This window comes from Xiphophorus couchianus, chromosome 21, assembly GCF_001444195.1.
Source record: "Xiphophorus couchianus chromosome 21, X_couchianus-1.0, whole genome shotgun sequence".
In the NCBI taxonomy this organism is placed as follows: domain Eukaryota; kingdom Metazoa; phylum Chordata; class Actinopteri; order Cyprinodontiformes; family Poeciliidae; genus Xiphophorus; species Xiphophorus couchianus.
This window is the reverse complement of record NC_040248.1, coordinates 21,370,046-21,383,479: the sequence shown is the minus strand read 5'-3', so window position 1 is coordinate 21,383,479 and position 13,434 is coordinate 21,370,046. Positions and strand designations below refer to the sequence as shown.

The window sequence follows — 13,434 nt, the reverse complement described above, 5'->3', positions numbered from 1 at the left end:
GAGCTCATCACCAAAGAAAAATTGTTTAAAAAAAAAACTGTGGAAATTCTAAGAAGGGTTCGATTGATATACAGAAAATAGACTTTTCAGTTGAGTTTTGAAACCGGTGCAAATTTGTCATATTTTAATACACCATTATGCTTTTTTTTTCTAATTTAATTCTCCTTTTACATACTTCAATCTTTTAAGAGTCAAATGTCTCATTTACTATCAGATACCAACTTCTTGAATTTAATGTTACAGCAACGTTGCTGTAATGCTTTTCTGAATGTCTGAATGAACCCCAGGCATGACTCGATATGTCATAGCATCTAGCTTCTTCTGTTGCTTAAACATCCCACTAAATTTAGACTCTTCCTTCAGTAACAGCTTCCACTCTGAAGAGTGTGGTCATTTCTACTGCTACATTTAGCACTTGGGTATTCACAAATTGGAAAATCCTGGAATTTTTCAGTTTCCCACACTAACTGGCCAAAAACATTGGCTGAAAACCTGTTGTCTTGCTAGCTGATATTTTGATGCATTTCTAATATTGATGTTAATGTGAAAGCATCAGTGATGTTGATGCTTTCAAGTGTTGTCCAGAATTTGGCAGTATAGCTCATGTAAGAAATGATTTTCTTTTTTCTATGTGTTTCAGTTGGTTGCAAGTGATCCATCCCATCAGATGAAGAGCCTTCAGTTCCGGAGCATTGCTCCCAAGGCCCCAGCTGTGGTGCCCTCAACCTCCCCTTTGGCCCCATCCTGCCAGCCTCGATCAGCTCTACCTGAGGCGACTACTGCCTCTAGCCCCAAGTCCATCCTCGTACCCACACAAAACTATGCACTGATGCAAATAGCAGGTCAGGATGGAACATTCTCCCTGGTTGCACTCCCACCTTCTGTCTCCTCTCAGACGCCACAGCAACAAACCCAGTCAATCCAGAAAAACCTCAAGTTACCCATACCCAGATATCCATCGGCGAGAAGCAAGAGGAGCTCAGAAAAGGTCAAATCACCGATTGCTGTAAGTACAAAAGCAGCTTTCAACGTTCCTGTACTGCCTCAGACCAAGTCAGTGGGGAGTGGAACATCTGCAGTGTCAAAACTAAAGCTAGAAGAGACTAAGCCCACAAGGGAAACCACAAAAGAATCTTTAGAAAAGGTATTTCTGATTGACCCAGCCTCTTCTGACATCTCTGTCACTGCCGTATTACCAGAGAAGGCTCTCCTCTGTCCTGGTTCTAAGTTAGAGCAAACGGCAGATGGCAATGAGCGACCTGCTTCAGCAAGCCTTGTTCAGAACCTCCATTACTCTTCTGCAGCATCCTCAAACTCTACAAGCAACCCGCCTGAGGAAACTAAGACCACAGTGGGGTTGTGCCAAACTAAATCGACTGCTGCTCAGCCTCAGGGCAGTATCACTGTTTTGTCACCAGCCATCTTCAGTAAAGCAGTTCACATTATTCCTTCACCACCTAAGGGTAAGCTACCCATTCTGCCTTATGCTAAGATAAAGAGCTCTCTGATACCAGCTACAAAGCTCAGCAGTTTGACCCCAGAGAGAAAAGGCTTCTGTGGACAGGCAGGGGTCTTCTCTTCTGGAGATACTACGTCCAAGAACATGGAGAATGCTGACGTCTTGAGGCAAAACCCGGTGCTGAACTCCAAACCCTCACTGGTTCCTGTTACACTTCAGAAGCCACCTGGGAAGAAAAGAGGGAGGAAGAGAAAGACAATGGAAGACATCTTGGCTTTTGAAGCCAGAAAGAAGAGGTCTTTGTCTTTCTTTCGTAAAAGGGTCCCTGAAAAACCTCCAGCAGTAATTCCAGGCTTCAAACAAAAAGAAGTTGATATTTCCAAGAAGTACCGAACTATCCGTCCCAAGCCCATGTTGGTTATGGAGACGGTTCCACAACTGGTGAGCTTGCCTACATTAGCACCAGATGGCCAAGAACAGGAGCTCTTACTTGGTCACCAACCAACGTCTGCCACAACCAAGGCTCTGGACTGTTCCCCCCAAACGGCTCCGGTGACCCTTCATTTGAGAGCCGGTTCCAACCCAAAAGTGTTAATTGGCAGCCGTCCGCTCCACCGCTGCTCAATCTGCAACCGCTGTTTCCAGTTCAAGCACCACCTCCAGAACCACATGAACACTCACACAAATAGTCGGCCCTACATCTGCCCCCTGTGCCGCAAAGCATACGCTCACAGAGGTAGCCTGAGCACTCACATGAAGCTTCATCACTCTGAAGTACGGCCGCGCCGATCTCTGTGTTGTGAGTTCTGCGACAAGGTCTTTGGATATGTGGGGGTGTACTTCCGTCACCTGAGGGAGGTCCACAGGGTTGTGCTGACCGTGGAGCCCTCAATCAGTCGTCATGAGGATGATGTGTCTTTGGAGGGGTAAGGTAATTCTTGGATAGCTATTGAACATGTGCAAAGCCTCTTGACCTTTTAGCTTGAAGCAGATTGATTGCCTAACTAAGCATTTTCCCATTTTCTCCCCAGAACTGTCTCTCCAGAGCCGTCGGATGAACAAGATCGGGAAGACCCCGTAGAGCTGCAGATCAAATGCGGCCGATGTCAAGCTACCACTCCCACCTTTGCTGACATGAAGATGCATTTGCTGTATGTACATGAGGAGGAAGTCCACATCCGTGCCCATGACGGTGTGGCCCAATGTGTCGGCCGCGAGGTCGAGAACGAGCTGGTAAAGCACGCCGCTCACTACTGGCGCCAGCTGAACGAGAAGCGCAACCTGGTGAAGTGCGGCAACTGCGACGAGGAATTCTTTTCCTTCTCCAAACTTAAGAAGCACATCATGTCCCACCACCGTGTCAGGGACGGGGACGGCGACGAACCGAGATCGACCTCTCCTGAGAACGGTAGTGACTTGGGGGTTCTGGCTGCAGGGGCGGCCTTTAACTGTGTGCTTTGCAGTAAGGTGCTGGACACTAAGGAGTTGATTATGGAGCACTGGAGAAGTCACCATCACTGTGAGCAGCCGGTCCTGCTGTGGGACGCCCTGAGCTCCTACTCTGGACAAGAAGAGGGGGAGGTGGACGGAGACTTAGACACTCCTTCTCCAAGCCCACATTAAGTGGCTGAACGGGCGAGGCCCTTACCGTAGCTCCTCCTCATACTCACTCAGTCCTAACAATCAGCAGCACAGGGATGGAGAGTTTCTCTTAGGTCTTTTGAACTCTAGTTTGGTTTTTCACATGATTAGACAAGGCATAAGAAATGAAAGTGTCTGATGTTACAAGTCGTAAGAGATTCTCTCACCAATTCACTTATAGAAACACGACCATTTTTATTTTTCTGATTGCACTGTTCTGTTCTGTGAATTTGGAGGTATTTAAGATACCGTTTAAAATATTTTTTCTACGTTTTATTTAAATGTTATTGTGGCTAATATTTAATCCAACTGACACAACTGTTAACTAATTAAGGGTCTCTTCACCCTTTAACTAATCTAACCATGCAGATCATTGGTTCATTTTGTGCTGGAGTTCTCCTCATTTAGTTTTGTCACCCAACATCTGCTGAGTGGTGATTAGAGGAAAACTGACTGCATCAGTGGTCTTTTGTTAGCTCTGTTAGCATCCTGGCCCGTCATCAAAAGTCATATTTTTCATAAATGATGTCTCTTGGAAAAGCTTTGAGCACAACCAACACAGTGTGTTTAAAAAGTCTGCATGGTTAGATAAAACTTGGAGCAAGTGACGAGGTAAAGATCACGACTGTAGGACGTCGTCTACTTATTGTGCTGGCTGACAGTTTTCTCCATTGGCTTTTGGTCATCAAAGATGAAAAGAAATGAGTGTTTGTACAATCCTCCGATGTAACATTTTTCACGGAGTCAAAAAACGACATCTGTCATCGAGCTCCGTGTTTTGCAGGGTCCCGTTTCTATTAAGACCCATGAAGGAAAGAGTTTTGTAAACAGCACCAAGTGACATCCTCGTGGCCTTTAAAGAAACATAGAAGAGAAAAGCAGAAAATGTTCATGAGGCTAATCGTTACTATGACTCCCTTTAGGCCTGTTTCAGTCGATTAATGCCTGTGTGTGTGTGTATTCTGTGATATGCCAGGGTCTATTCAAAGTAGTGATTGTTGAAATGAGTACTGTTCGCTGATTTTAGTAAATACGCAATGGATTGCCTAGCTGTTGTTGCCAGCTCTTGTATGCACCTGTGGAGTTTCGTGCACCCAGACTGAGTAGAGTTAATAGAAACTGTCGTTAAATCCAGAAGAATATGCTATTTTGTACTTTAGATTACTACAGAGAATATTTATGCTTGTGGTTGGTGATTACAGAACCAGCACTGAAACATTTTTGTTTTGTTTGCCGCATTATATTTTGGGGAAGGGGTGTTTTTTGGGGGTGTTTTTCCCTCAAGGGTTAGCTTGGATTTAATGAAGTGAGTCTTCGGAAGTTGCTTCCCCCGCCTGTAGCAGGAGGATGTGGTATGGAGTCGTGGAAAAGTGAAGGGCCGGTAGCGTCACAGTAGGAAAATATTGAGTAAAAACACCGCAGATTCATGGTGTCAAAATGTGAAACAAAAATATTTTACATGATCTAATTGCTGTTTTGTAAAACAAAGAAGCACTATTTATTCCTTCTGCTGCTAGAGACTTAAAAAGAATATTAGGGGGGCTAGAAAAATTGTTTTAGCAGTGCTCCAATTGCAGTTTCCTGGCTATTGACCAATCTTTAAATCTTGTTTATCTAAAAAGTTGCTAAATACAGCCACAAAGTGGTTCATTGGAAATAGTGGGGTGAGTATTGTTAGCCGCGCACATGCGGACGTGACCTGGCAGAGCAAAAAGGGGTTTGCGGCTGATTTTCAGACCTTTCCAGAGGTAATCAAGATCAGTGAATAAGCTTGGTTTGTCAATCTCCCAAAATTAAGAAAGTCTGGGCCGAATTATCGGTGCGTCTCTAGTTTATTTGTGACCTTGAATCTATGAATCAAGCCACAATGTGGAATAAACACTCATAATTTCATTTTGATTTTTAAGTTCTTGTTGAGCAAAAGGTCACCCTTTTTGTTCTTCTCTCTCTAAGTGAAGCTCTGAGTTGATCTTAACTGATTTAATTTGTTGCTGCAGGTTGTTTTAAAAACACGCTGCTCGGCGCTTTACAGCGAACTGTACTTTCTGCTCATGGACCTTCGGTTTCATGAGCAGAAGTATTGCCAAATGACTATATTTTTGTCTTTTTTATAAGCAAGGGAAGAAGTTTAGCAGCCAGATGATGAGTAATCCACACCAGCAGGTGAGAGAGGGAGTTCTGAAACTTTGTAAAAGCATCGGTATACCTTAATCCCAGCAACAAATTCATAGCTAAGTATTTGAAGGTTATCAGCTAATCTGGCTTGTTGTGTCCCACAGACTAATATTTCGCTAGTGCATCTGACTATCTGTTATAGATAGGGTATCTATTACTGCCAACTTCATATAATCTCACTTCAAAAAACCCAAACTATCCCTTTAATGTCCTGTTTCATGGTTGGGTTGGCATTATTACACAATATGTAGCTCTGTTACCATATGTCTGTGTTTATGTTTCATATAAACAATAGTTCCCAGGGTCAAGTGAATGTACCTGAATGTTTAAAAAAAAAAAAAAAAACAAAAGTAAATATATATTAAAAATATATAGACATTATTCTATGGATAGATACCTTGAGATATATATTGAGAAGAAAATATCTATATTTACAGAGTCACTAGTGAATCAGCTGCTTTGTTCTGTCCACATGGAAGAGTGCAGGTGCAGATATGATTACGACAAAAGCCATGCAGAGCGGTCTTTGTGTCCGGGCCGAGGCCAAAGCACCGATGGGGGTCGGCTACAGTAAGCTCCACTGTGGGGGTCATCGGTGAGTTGTCCTTTATTTTTTATTTTTTTCTCAAGCCCTTAAACATCAGGCAGGAAGTGACAGAGTTCAGGGTCAGTCTCTTCGTTCCTCAGCAACAGGAGGAATACGCTCCACTGTCGGCACGCGCTTGGAAATGGAAAAACTCATGTTTTATTCACTTTAATACGCTGATGGTCACCCGGGTAAATAAAAAAAAAAAAAAACTAAACAAAGGAAGGAAAAAAGACTGAAAATGTTTTGTGCTTGTGACTGTTTGTGCACCTGAAGAACCTGATGTGAGAATAAACGTTGTTCGTTGATGATGTCGTGTTGTTCTTTAAGGTGACAGGAACAGACTTTCGCAGGTTGAAATGTTTTTCTGTCACTTTTTCTTCTCCTTTAGCAACCTATTGCTGTGCACTGCTAAGTTATCAGAGGCCCTTACTGAACTTCATAATTCTGTTTGGTGAAAACAAAAGCAGTCATCTCTGGTGATTGATTCAGATGAGGTAAGTGACAAGTAGCCCAAAATACAGTCCTTTTAAAACGCCGTGGAACAGGTTAGCAGTGATTCCCAGGTTTTACTCAACATTCACCCCAAACAGAGTCTGACTCTGCTGCCAACAGCTGGCTGGTTGTTGAGTCACTTCAGCGTTTCACTCAGAGGTGTGAATGGAAACGTAAAACCCCGGAGATCCTTCAAAAACGTTAGGTTAGTGTACAGGATGCTGCATGTAGAGCATTTACAGGCAGATATTTATTAGTAGTAGTGGAGTGTTACCCACATTTTCAATAACTCGAGATGTTCTATAGCAGTAATGTCCAAACTTTTAGTCATAATTTTCAAATTCTAACATCTAGCAGGCCACAAAATTCATTAGATTAAAAATGCATAAATTATTTATTTTTATGATTATTTTTAAGTTTTACTTGCACAACATTTTAATGAATTCTGTAAACCATTAGAGATCCAGATATGAGCCTTTATTAAAAGAAATACAATTTCCAAAATTTTGTCTTTAGTAGTCCCATTGTTTACATTTTTTTTTTTGACTTGTATTCACACATTGGATTCAACTTTTCTACAGATGAAAATCAATTGTTTTTTTTTTTTTGCAAATGTTACATCCACTGACCTATAGGGGGCAGTGGACCTTTGCTCCTTTTTTGTTTGCAGGCTTACTGTCACACCTGGAATCACTTCTCATCAGGGCAGTGCAAAAAATGCGCCAGTAGCTGTGGTTCCGTTAACCATATCGCGCAATTTGTAATTTTGAAAATATATTTGTTTGATGGAAACTTTTCAATTTCAAAAAACCTTGTTTTAAACATTTGGCACTACGATGAGATGTCGGGGGTTTTTTTCTTCTTTTTTTTGGTTGTGTCGAAATTGATTTATTTCACAAAACTGCGATGAAAATGTTTTTTGCGCATCAAAACTAAGATCAACACCTGGATGTTGCCACTGGCATTAACCACAAAGAAATAAACAATAGGAAGTAGTTGGAGGATGATGGCGCAACATGCTTCTTATCACGTGAACAAATGTATTCACACGAGATTTTAATTGCATTTCTTATTTAATGGAAACACCTGAATTGGATTATATTGTTTTCTTCTACATTGGCGGAATATTGACAAAGATTTGCATACATTGGTAATTGAAACGCGGCTCCTGGTCCGGTGCCGGGCATTTCTGTGTTTAACTCTGAACAGAGGACTCAGTGTTGTAGCAAATTCTGTTTAGGTCATGTTGACATTTGAACTCTTGCATGTTAGAAAGTGTTTAGATGGGCAGCTTGGTCGGGTTTCTCTGCCATTTTCTTCCCTGTCTTTGTGGCCAGCCAGAGTTTGGAAATTGTAGTTTTTGTTTTTTTGTTCAGACTTCAGATTTTTGTTTTTGACCTCGAAGGAGTTTATTTTTGTTTGTTGATTTGGCCTTGGAAACCCTGAAGTCATTTTACTTCCCTTGTGTCAGTAAGGCCCTGAGCCAGTGGACTAATGGAAAGTAAATGACTGGCTTTACTTTTAATCTACAATTTGTGTTACACCCTACACTCACTCAAAGGGTTGTAACAGCAAAAACAGAGAAAGTAACCAAAGCTAATCATCTAATTTAGTAGCTTGTTTAGATTTTTATTCAGTGAAAACCCAATAAAAAGTAGTTTCAAGAAGCTTTCTTCCACTTTGTTCCACTAGGGAGGAGTTAGTGGAGCTTTGCGAAATTAAAGACATTTTTTATTAACGTTCAGGTCCAGGTTGTCTCAGGTTGACTGCTATGAGCACACCGAGTCCCTGGCAGCACGATGAGCGTGACACGTCTCAGTGGATCGTCCTTTGTACAGTTTTAACTGGGAATCCTAAATGAACTTCCATCTCTTGGGCGACGGAGCCCGATTCTTCTGTCACCCTTTTTGACATGTTTCATAGTCAATATTCTCTTTCCTTTGCCCCTTTTAGGTTAAATGACAAGAGGCTGACAGGAAAGTTGATGTGACAGATTTTATTTAGGCTCTCGTGTCGTCTTGGCTGAGACGAATTGTTAAACCGGCGTGTTTTAACAGAAGCAAAAGGGAACAACAAACACTGAAAGTGCTCAGAAAAAGTGTTTTAGAGCCTGATATTAACTGGAGAAGTGTGTGTGGAGTGATGGAGGATCAAGCAAAGTGGGAGAAGCCAAGGGGCTGTTGGTAACCTACATCTGCCTCACCTCTGTGCTCCTCCCCCACTTAGCGGGCCTTCCATCTGCCTGATTTAGTGTCACAGTTCATTCAGATTCCATATACAGTGTAGGTGAGACCTTTAAATGTCCCGCTCTCAGTATTTTTAAAATAATGTTTTTTTTAAAGGAGTATTTGGTTATTGTTTTCCCAATGTACAGCTATCATATAACAAACAGCTTGAAGTATTATGGAAAATATTTTTTTAAGAGTGTCCAAGTTTCAACACTCCAGCTGTGGATTTGAGATGGAAGATTAAAAACTTTAGTTTGTCCTTCCTTCATTTGTCCTGTGAAAGTTGAAGTTGTGATCCTCCGACAAGAACTCTCAAAAATACAGGCTGTGTGGTACAATGGCTTCATATTTAATGATCTGACTCCACTCACAACCGAAACGAATGCAGTTCCCAGGAAATGGGGTGTTTGTCCCCTGCCGTGGTGTTCCATAGGCCCATCCCTGGCAGCCATTGCCACGCCGGTGTGGAATGCACATCTTCAGCTCTAATTGATTCGAAAGAGCACAACCTTGTATCATGAGGTCAAAGTGCAACGCCGGCATAATTCCTGCCGTCGCCCAAACAAACAACTCTCGACTTTCCGAGCATCCAGAGGGTTTGAAATGAGGGCAGGTCACCCCAGGGTGGCTTCCAGCTCTGGAAGAACGCAGATAATGCTGCCACGCGAGCACAAACCGGGTCTCAATCTAGTGTCGCCATCGCATCTCATCGCAGGCGCAGATAAAAAGGAGCTCGCTGTACAGTGATGCATATTTCCTTTTAATCAGAGCTAACGTGTAGCACAGCCTTCACAGTGCACTCCCACCTCGCTGTGGTTCTCAGGGGGGGACAGGGGAGATCAAAGCAACACCCCCAAACACACTCACTCACACACACATACACCTCGCTTGTACATGATCAGGAGAGCTGGGGGCTGCTCTCCTTCTTTATCTCCGTCTTTGAGCAACACCCCCCTTCAAGACAGCTTTGGAAGTGTCGGGACCGAGCGAGAAAGCACGAGGGATTAATAGTGAAGCGCTCTAATTTGTACCTGTTCGGGTTTTGTTGTCTCTTCCATGGTTGACCCTGATTTCGCGGAGCTGGCAGGAATGAAACAAGAGCGTCAAACAACACGCAGGGACACTTGGAATAACAGAACTGGAGTCACATGGAGGGACACCAGGGGAGAGATTTATGGGACAGTAAAAATGTGACCCACACTGACCACAGATGTTTTTGTGAACCACTTAGGTGGGGTGAAACCTGAGTCCTGCTCGCAGACTCAGGCTAATTGAAGGCCCCCTCATTCACCTTCTGATGCCATTTTTTCTCAATGCACTAACAGCCGTGACGCTTTGGACCGCATGCGGACTTTGACAGCGATACTTGCGCACCTTCATCAAAAGTAATTCAACTCTACCCAGTGACAGAGCCCGGGCATACAAATCGGTTGCCCCACATCTACGAGTGCCTCCCTAAAGATGTCTTTCGATGAATCTGGAGACCTGGATCCGCCCTTCTCTTCTTCTGCTGCCTCTCGGTTTCAGGTTTCAACGCAGCGTCCTGGCTCTCCTCACCCTCCCAGATTAGTCATCTAATGAGCAGCAGTGCTGATCAGGTAAATAATTGATGGCGGGGCGGCTTGGAGAAAGCCATCGATCCAAGCGGGGCTGCAGCTCTAAATGGAGCAGAGAAAGAGGCGACTGGGGAGGACAAGAAGCCGTAGATTCTTCGCTGTAATGCTGTTTGCTCTATTGGCCAGATGGGATTCAGATCCAAGAAACCATCCTTGACTAAAGAGCTTTACCAATCAAAATCAAAACCGTTGCATAGAATAGTCGAAAACTGTAAACGGAAGACATTCAGAAATTTCAATCTGAGAGGTTGACAATCAGGTTTCATCTTTGCTTCCACTTTATCATTATGTACGATTTTTGGTCTGTGTCCACTTGTCTGAACTCAGTGGTGCTTGACTCAGCTCTACGTGGTTCAATCAGTTTTCCACTAGTAATGATTTCTTGGTACCAGTCCCTCTTTCAGAACCTACTTTGATGGGATTCTACATGTGTGGAGTTTGGCTGATGTTAAAAGACTGTTACTGATTGGCTTGACGGTGGAGTCATTCGTTGCATCACAACAGCGACTCCCTCTCGACTGGTATTTGTAAAAACTAACCATCGCAATAGACGACCCCACCCATTAGAGCTGTCACTCAATCGTAACTCCATTTTTAGAACCTACTTTTCTGGAGTTCCAAGTGTACGGAGTTGGGGATAAAATGCTATGTCAGAAGACTGTCGGTCACTGATTAGCTAGGGGTTGAATTCATTGGTTGCGTCACAAGAGCAACTTCCCTTACAAAGGTGGTCTCAAAGTGCATTCTTCAAGGGCTACAGTCCTGAAACCTTTAGACTTCTCTTGTCCTACACATTTGAATTCAATGGCTAAATTGCCTCACTAGCAGGGAGTGAAGCTCTACAAAGCTCTGCTAATGAGCTAATTTTGGAGGCAGGTGCACTGAAGCAGAGAGACATCTAAAAGTTGCAGGACTCCGCCCCTCAAGGCACGTGGTTTGAGATCTGTGCTTACAATAATCTACTTTGCAGAATTTTTTATTTCTCTTCCATGTAATTTTTAATACAGCTTACATTCTCAATTGTTGCATAGTGTTTGTGTAAGGAACCGATTACATCATACATCTTTCTGAACTCTGGGGCCATCTGAGTGTATGATGACCCCACCCATTACAGCTGTTGTTCAGTGGCAATGAAGAACAGCCCAAACTGTAGAGTTGAGCTGAGTTGGGCTGCGCTGATGAGTTCTAGTGGAACAAAGCTTTTATTTATGTGCTTGTGGTTCTAAAGATGAAGACTTTGAAGGTCATCCTTTAAAGTTAACCATGTTTCATAAAGATGTGCACTTTCATAGTGAATTTTCCACTTCACACCTACATGCTAAGTCCCTGGACAGCCTGGTTTTAATGCATCCAGCCACATGGGATTTTGAAAACTATCTCTCACTGTAGCACCTAAACATTCCTCATCAATGCTTGAAAGCTTCGACAGATGCAAACATTTGACATTGCTTTGATCTCTACGCAACCGGAACATCAGATCCGCTTTGTTTGCAGGTCACTCAACTCAATAAATGGGACAGTTTATTCTCACACGGAGCTGATGGAATGTCTGTCGGTGACATTGCTCGAAGTCAGACCTCCTTTTTCCATGATGCTTCACTGGGAAATCCGCTACAGGGTTGCTGCTCGTTGCCTTTTGGTCCAGATGGTCAAGAGCTCCCAGCGTTCCGCGGGCTGGGCACCGTCCGCCCCAGGGGGAGGCCTGCCATCTGCTCCTGTCCTCTCCTCTCTACTCGTATAACTCACCGTCTCAAGTCCCGGAAGTGCTGTGCATAAAGCCTCGCGTCTGTCGGATTACCTTCCATGCTCCTCTATGGCTGATTAATACCTACAGTGGGTTGTCTGTCCTGTCTCAAGCTTTTTCCTGTTAATCATTGCCTCGTCTTCATTCCTCAGTCTCACAGCGGCTTCTATGTCTGCCTTTGTGTGTGTGTGTGTGTGTGTGTCCAATAGAATTCAAACAAGACAGAGAGCATCTTTCTGTAGTCATTTTAGCTCCGGGGAACGTGGTGAAACGACCGGATGCTCATCCCACTCTTTGCCTTTGGGGAGCTGCGTCTGCCTGAGCCGTAACCTACATTTACTGATCACTCTTACACGTAAGGTTAAACGAATCAGACCTGCTGGAGGACGAACAGATCCTTCAAACACACACGCATACACAGATATAGCAACCATCAATGCAGACACTCCACACACACACACACACACACCAACAAGGAGGTTTCTGTTTGCTGTAGCGCAAGAAAAGCTAACAAGGTCAGCAAGTGAGCAGGCATCTGAATGTGTAATTAATTTATTTAGTCTGGCTCCAAGGAGCCATGGGCGGGGACTAATAAGAGGAGGGGAGCTGTTCTGTGGAGAACAGAACATAGGAAGGAAAACTGAGATTCGTCTTCAGGAGGCCCAACATTTCCCCTTTTGTTTCTTTTCTCCAACAACCAGAATTAAAAGAGGGCAACAGAGAAGTATCCACCATGGTTTTGACAGCTCACCTACTGTAGCTCATGATTGTGAGGCGCGATGCTGTGGCCAGACGAAAGCAGGCGGGTCTTGGCGTGATGCGTCTTATTTCTTTAAGGAGAATCAGACCACAGAATGGGTTCGATTTTTAAAAGTGAAACACGAAGAAATACTCTCCCCACCTCCACTCCTCTGTCCCTCCTGCCCACCCCGCGACAGTGACTCTAGCTGGGATCCACTCACCGTCTCCCCCTTGGGGAAGACCGCCATCCGACTCGGGTCGTCAGAATCAATTATCCTCATCCCCCCTTTTTTCACCTCACCAGCGTTTACATGACTCACATTTTTCAGACCCGTTATTTTTCTCCTTCCTTCTTTCCTTACCGTGCGTCTTCACGGCAGACTCGGCCCCCTCCCCGCCGCACCGATCCAATGCTTATCCCATGCTTAGGGGCTGAAAACAGCACTAGATGATAAATCTGTGGCGATGTACTGTAGAAGAAAATGAAATGAAGGGAAAGAGAAAGGAGGCCTGGAGGCTCAGCAGTACAGACTGCTCAGCACAGCAGAAATTTAGAGAAGAATAGCCTGTCCTGGAAGGATGGAAATGGAGCAAGGGTGTAACCATACTTCAACCGAAGGGTTGAAATCAGCTCACATTGGCGTAGTTGTGCAAACAAAATTGCATCATTTTGTACTCAGGGAGGCGTCTTCCTTCACTTCTCGACACCAGACTGTTTTCCAAAGAGCTCTTTGTGACATGTTGTGTGA

The 13,434-nt window shown here is 43.8% G+C and overlaps 1 protein-coding gene across 1 annotated transcript in view; it reads left to right on the top strand.

Moving 5' to 3' along the window:
• znf438 (zinc finger protein 438) overlaps window positions 1–6,172 on the top strand; it is a 42,655-nt gene extending 36,483 nt beyond the window's left edge. Inside the window, exons 3-4 of the mRNA XM_028005267.1 lie at window positions 641–2,385; window positions 2,491–6,172. Coding sequence (XP_027861068.1) covers window positions 668–2,385; window positions 2,491–3,082 — 2,310 coding nt within the window. The 5' untranslated portion in view covers window positions 641–667 and the 3' untranslated portion in view covers window positions 3,083–6,172. The remainder of the gene's footprint in view (window positions 1–640; window positions 2,386–2,490) is intronic.
• The last annotated feature ends 7,262 nt before the right edge of the window (window positions 6,173–13,434 follow it).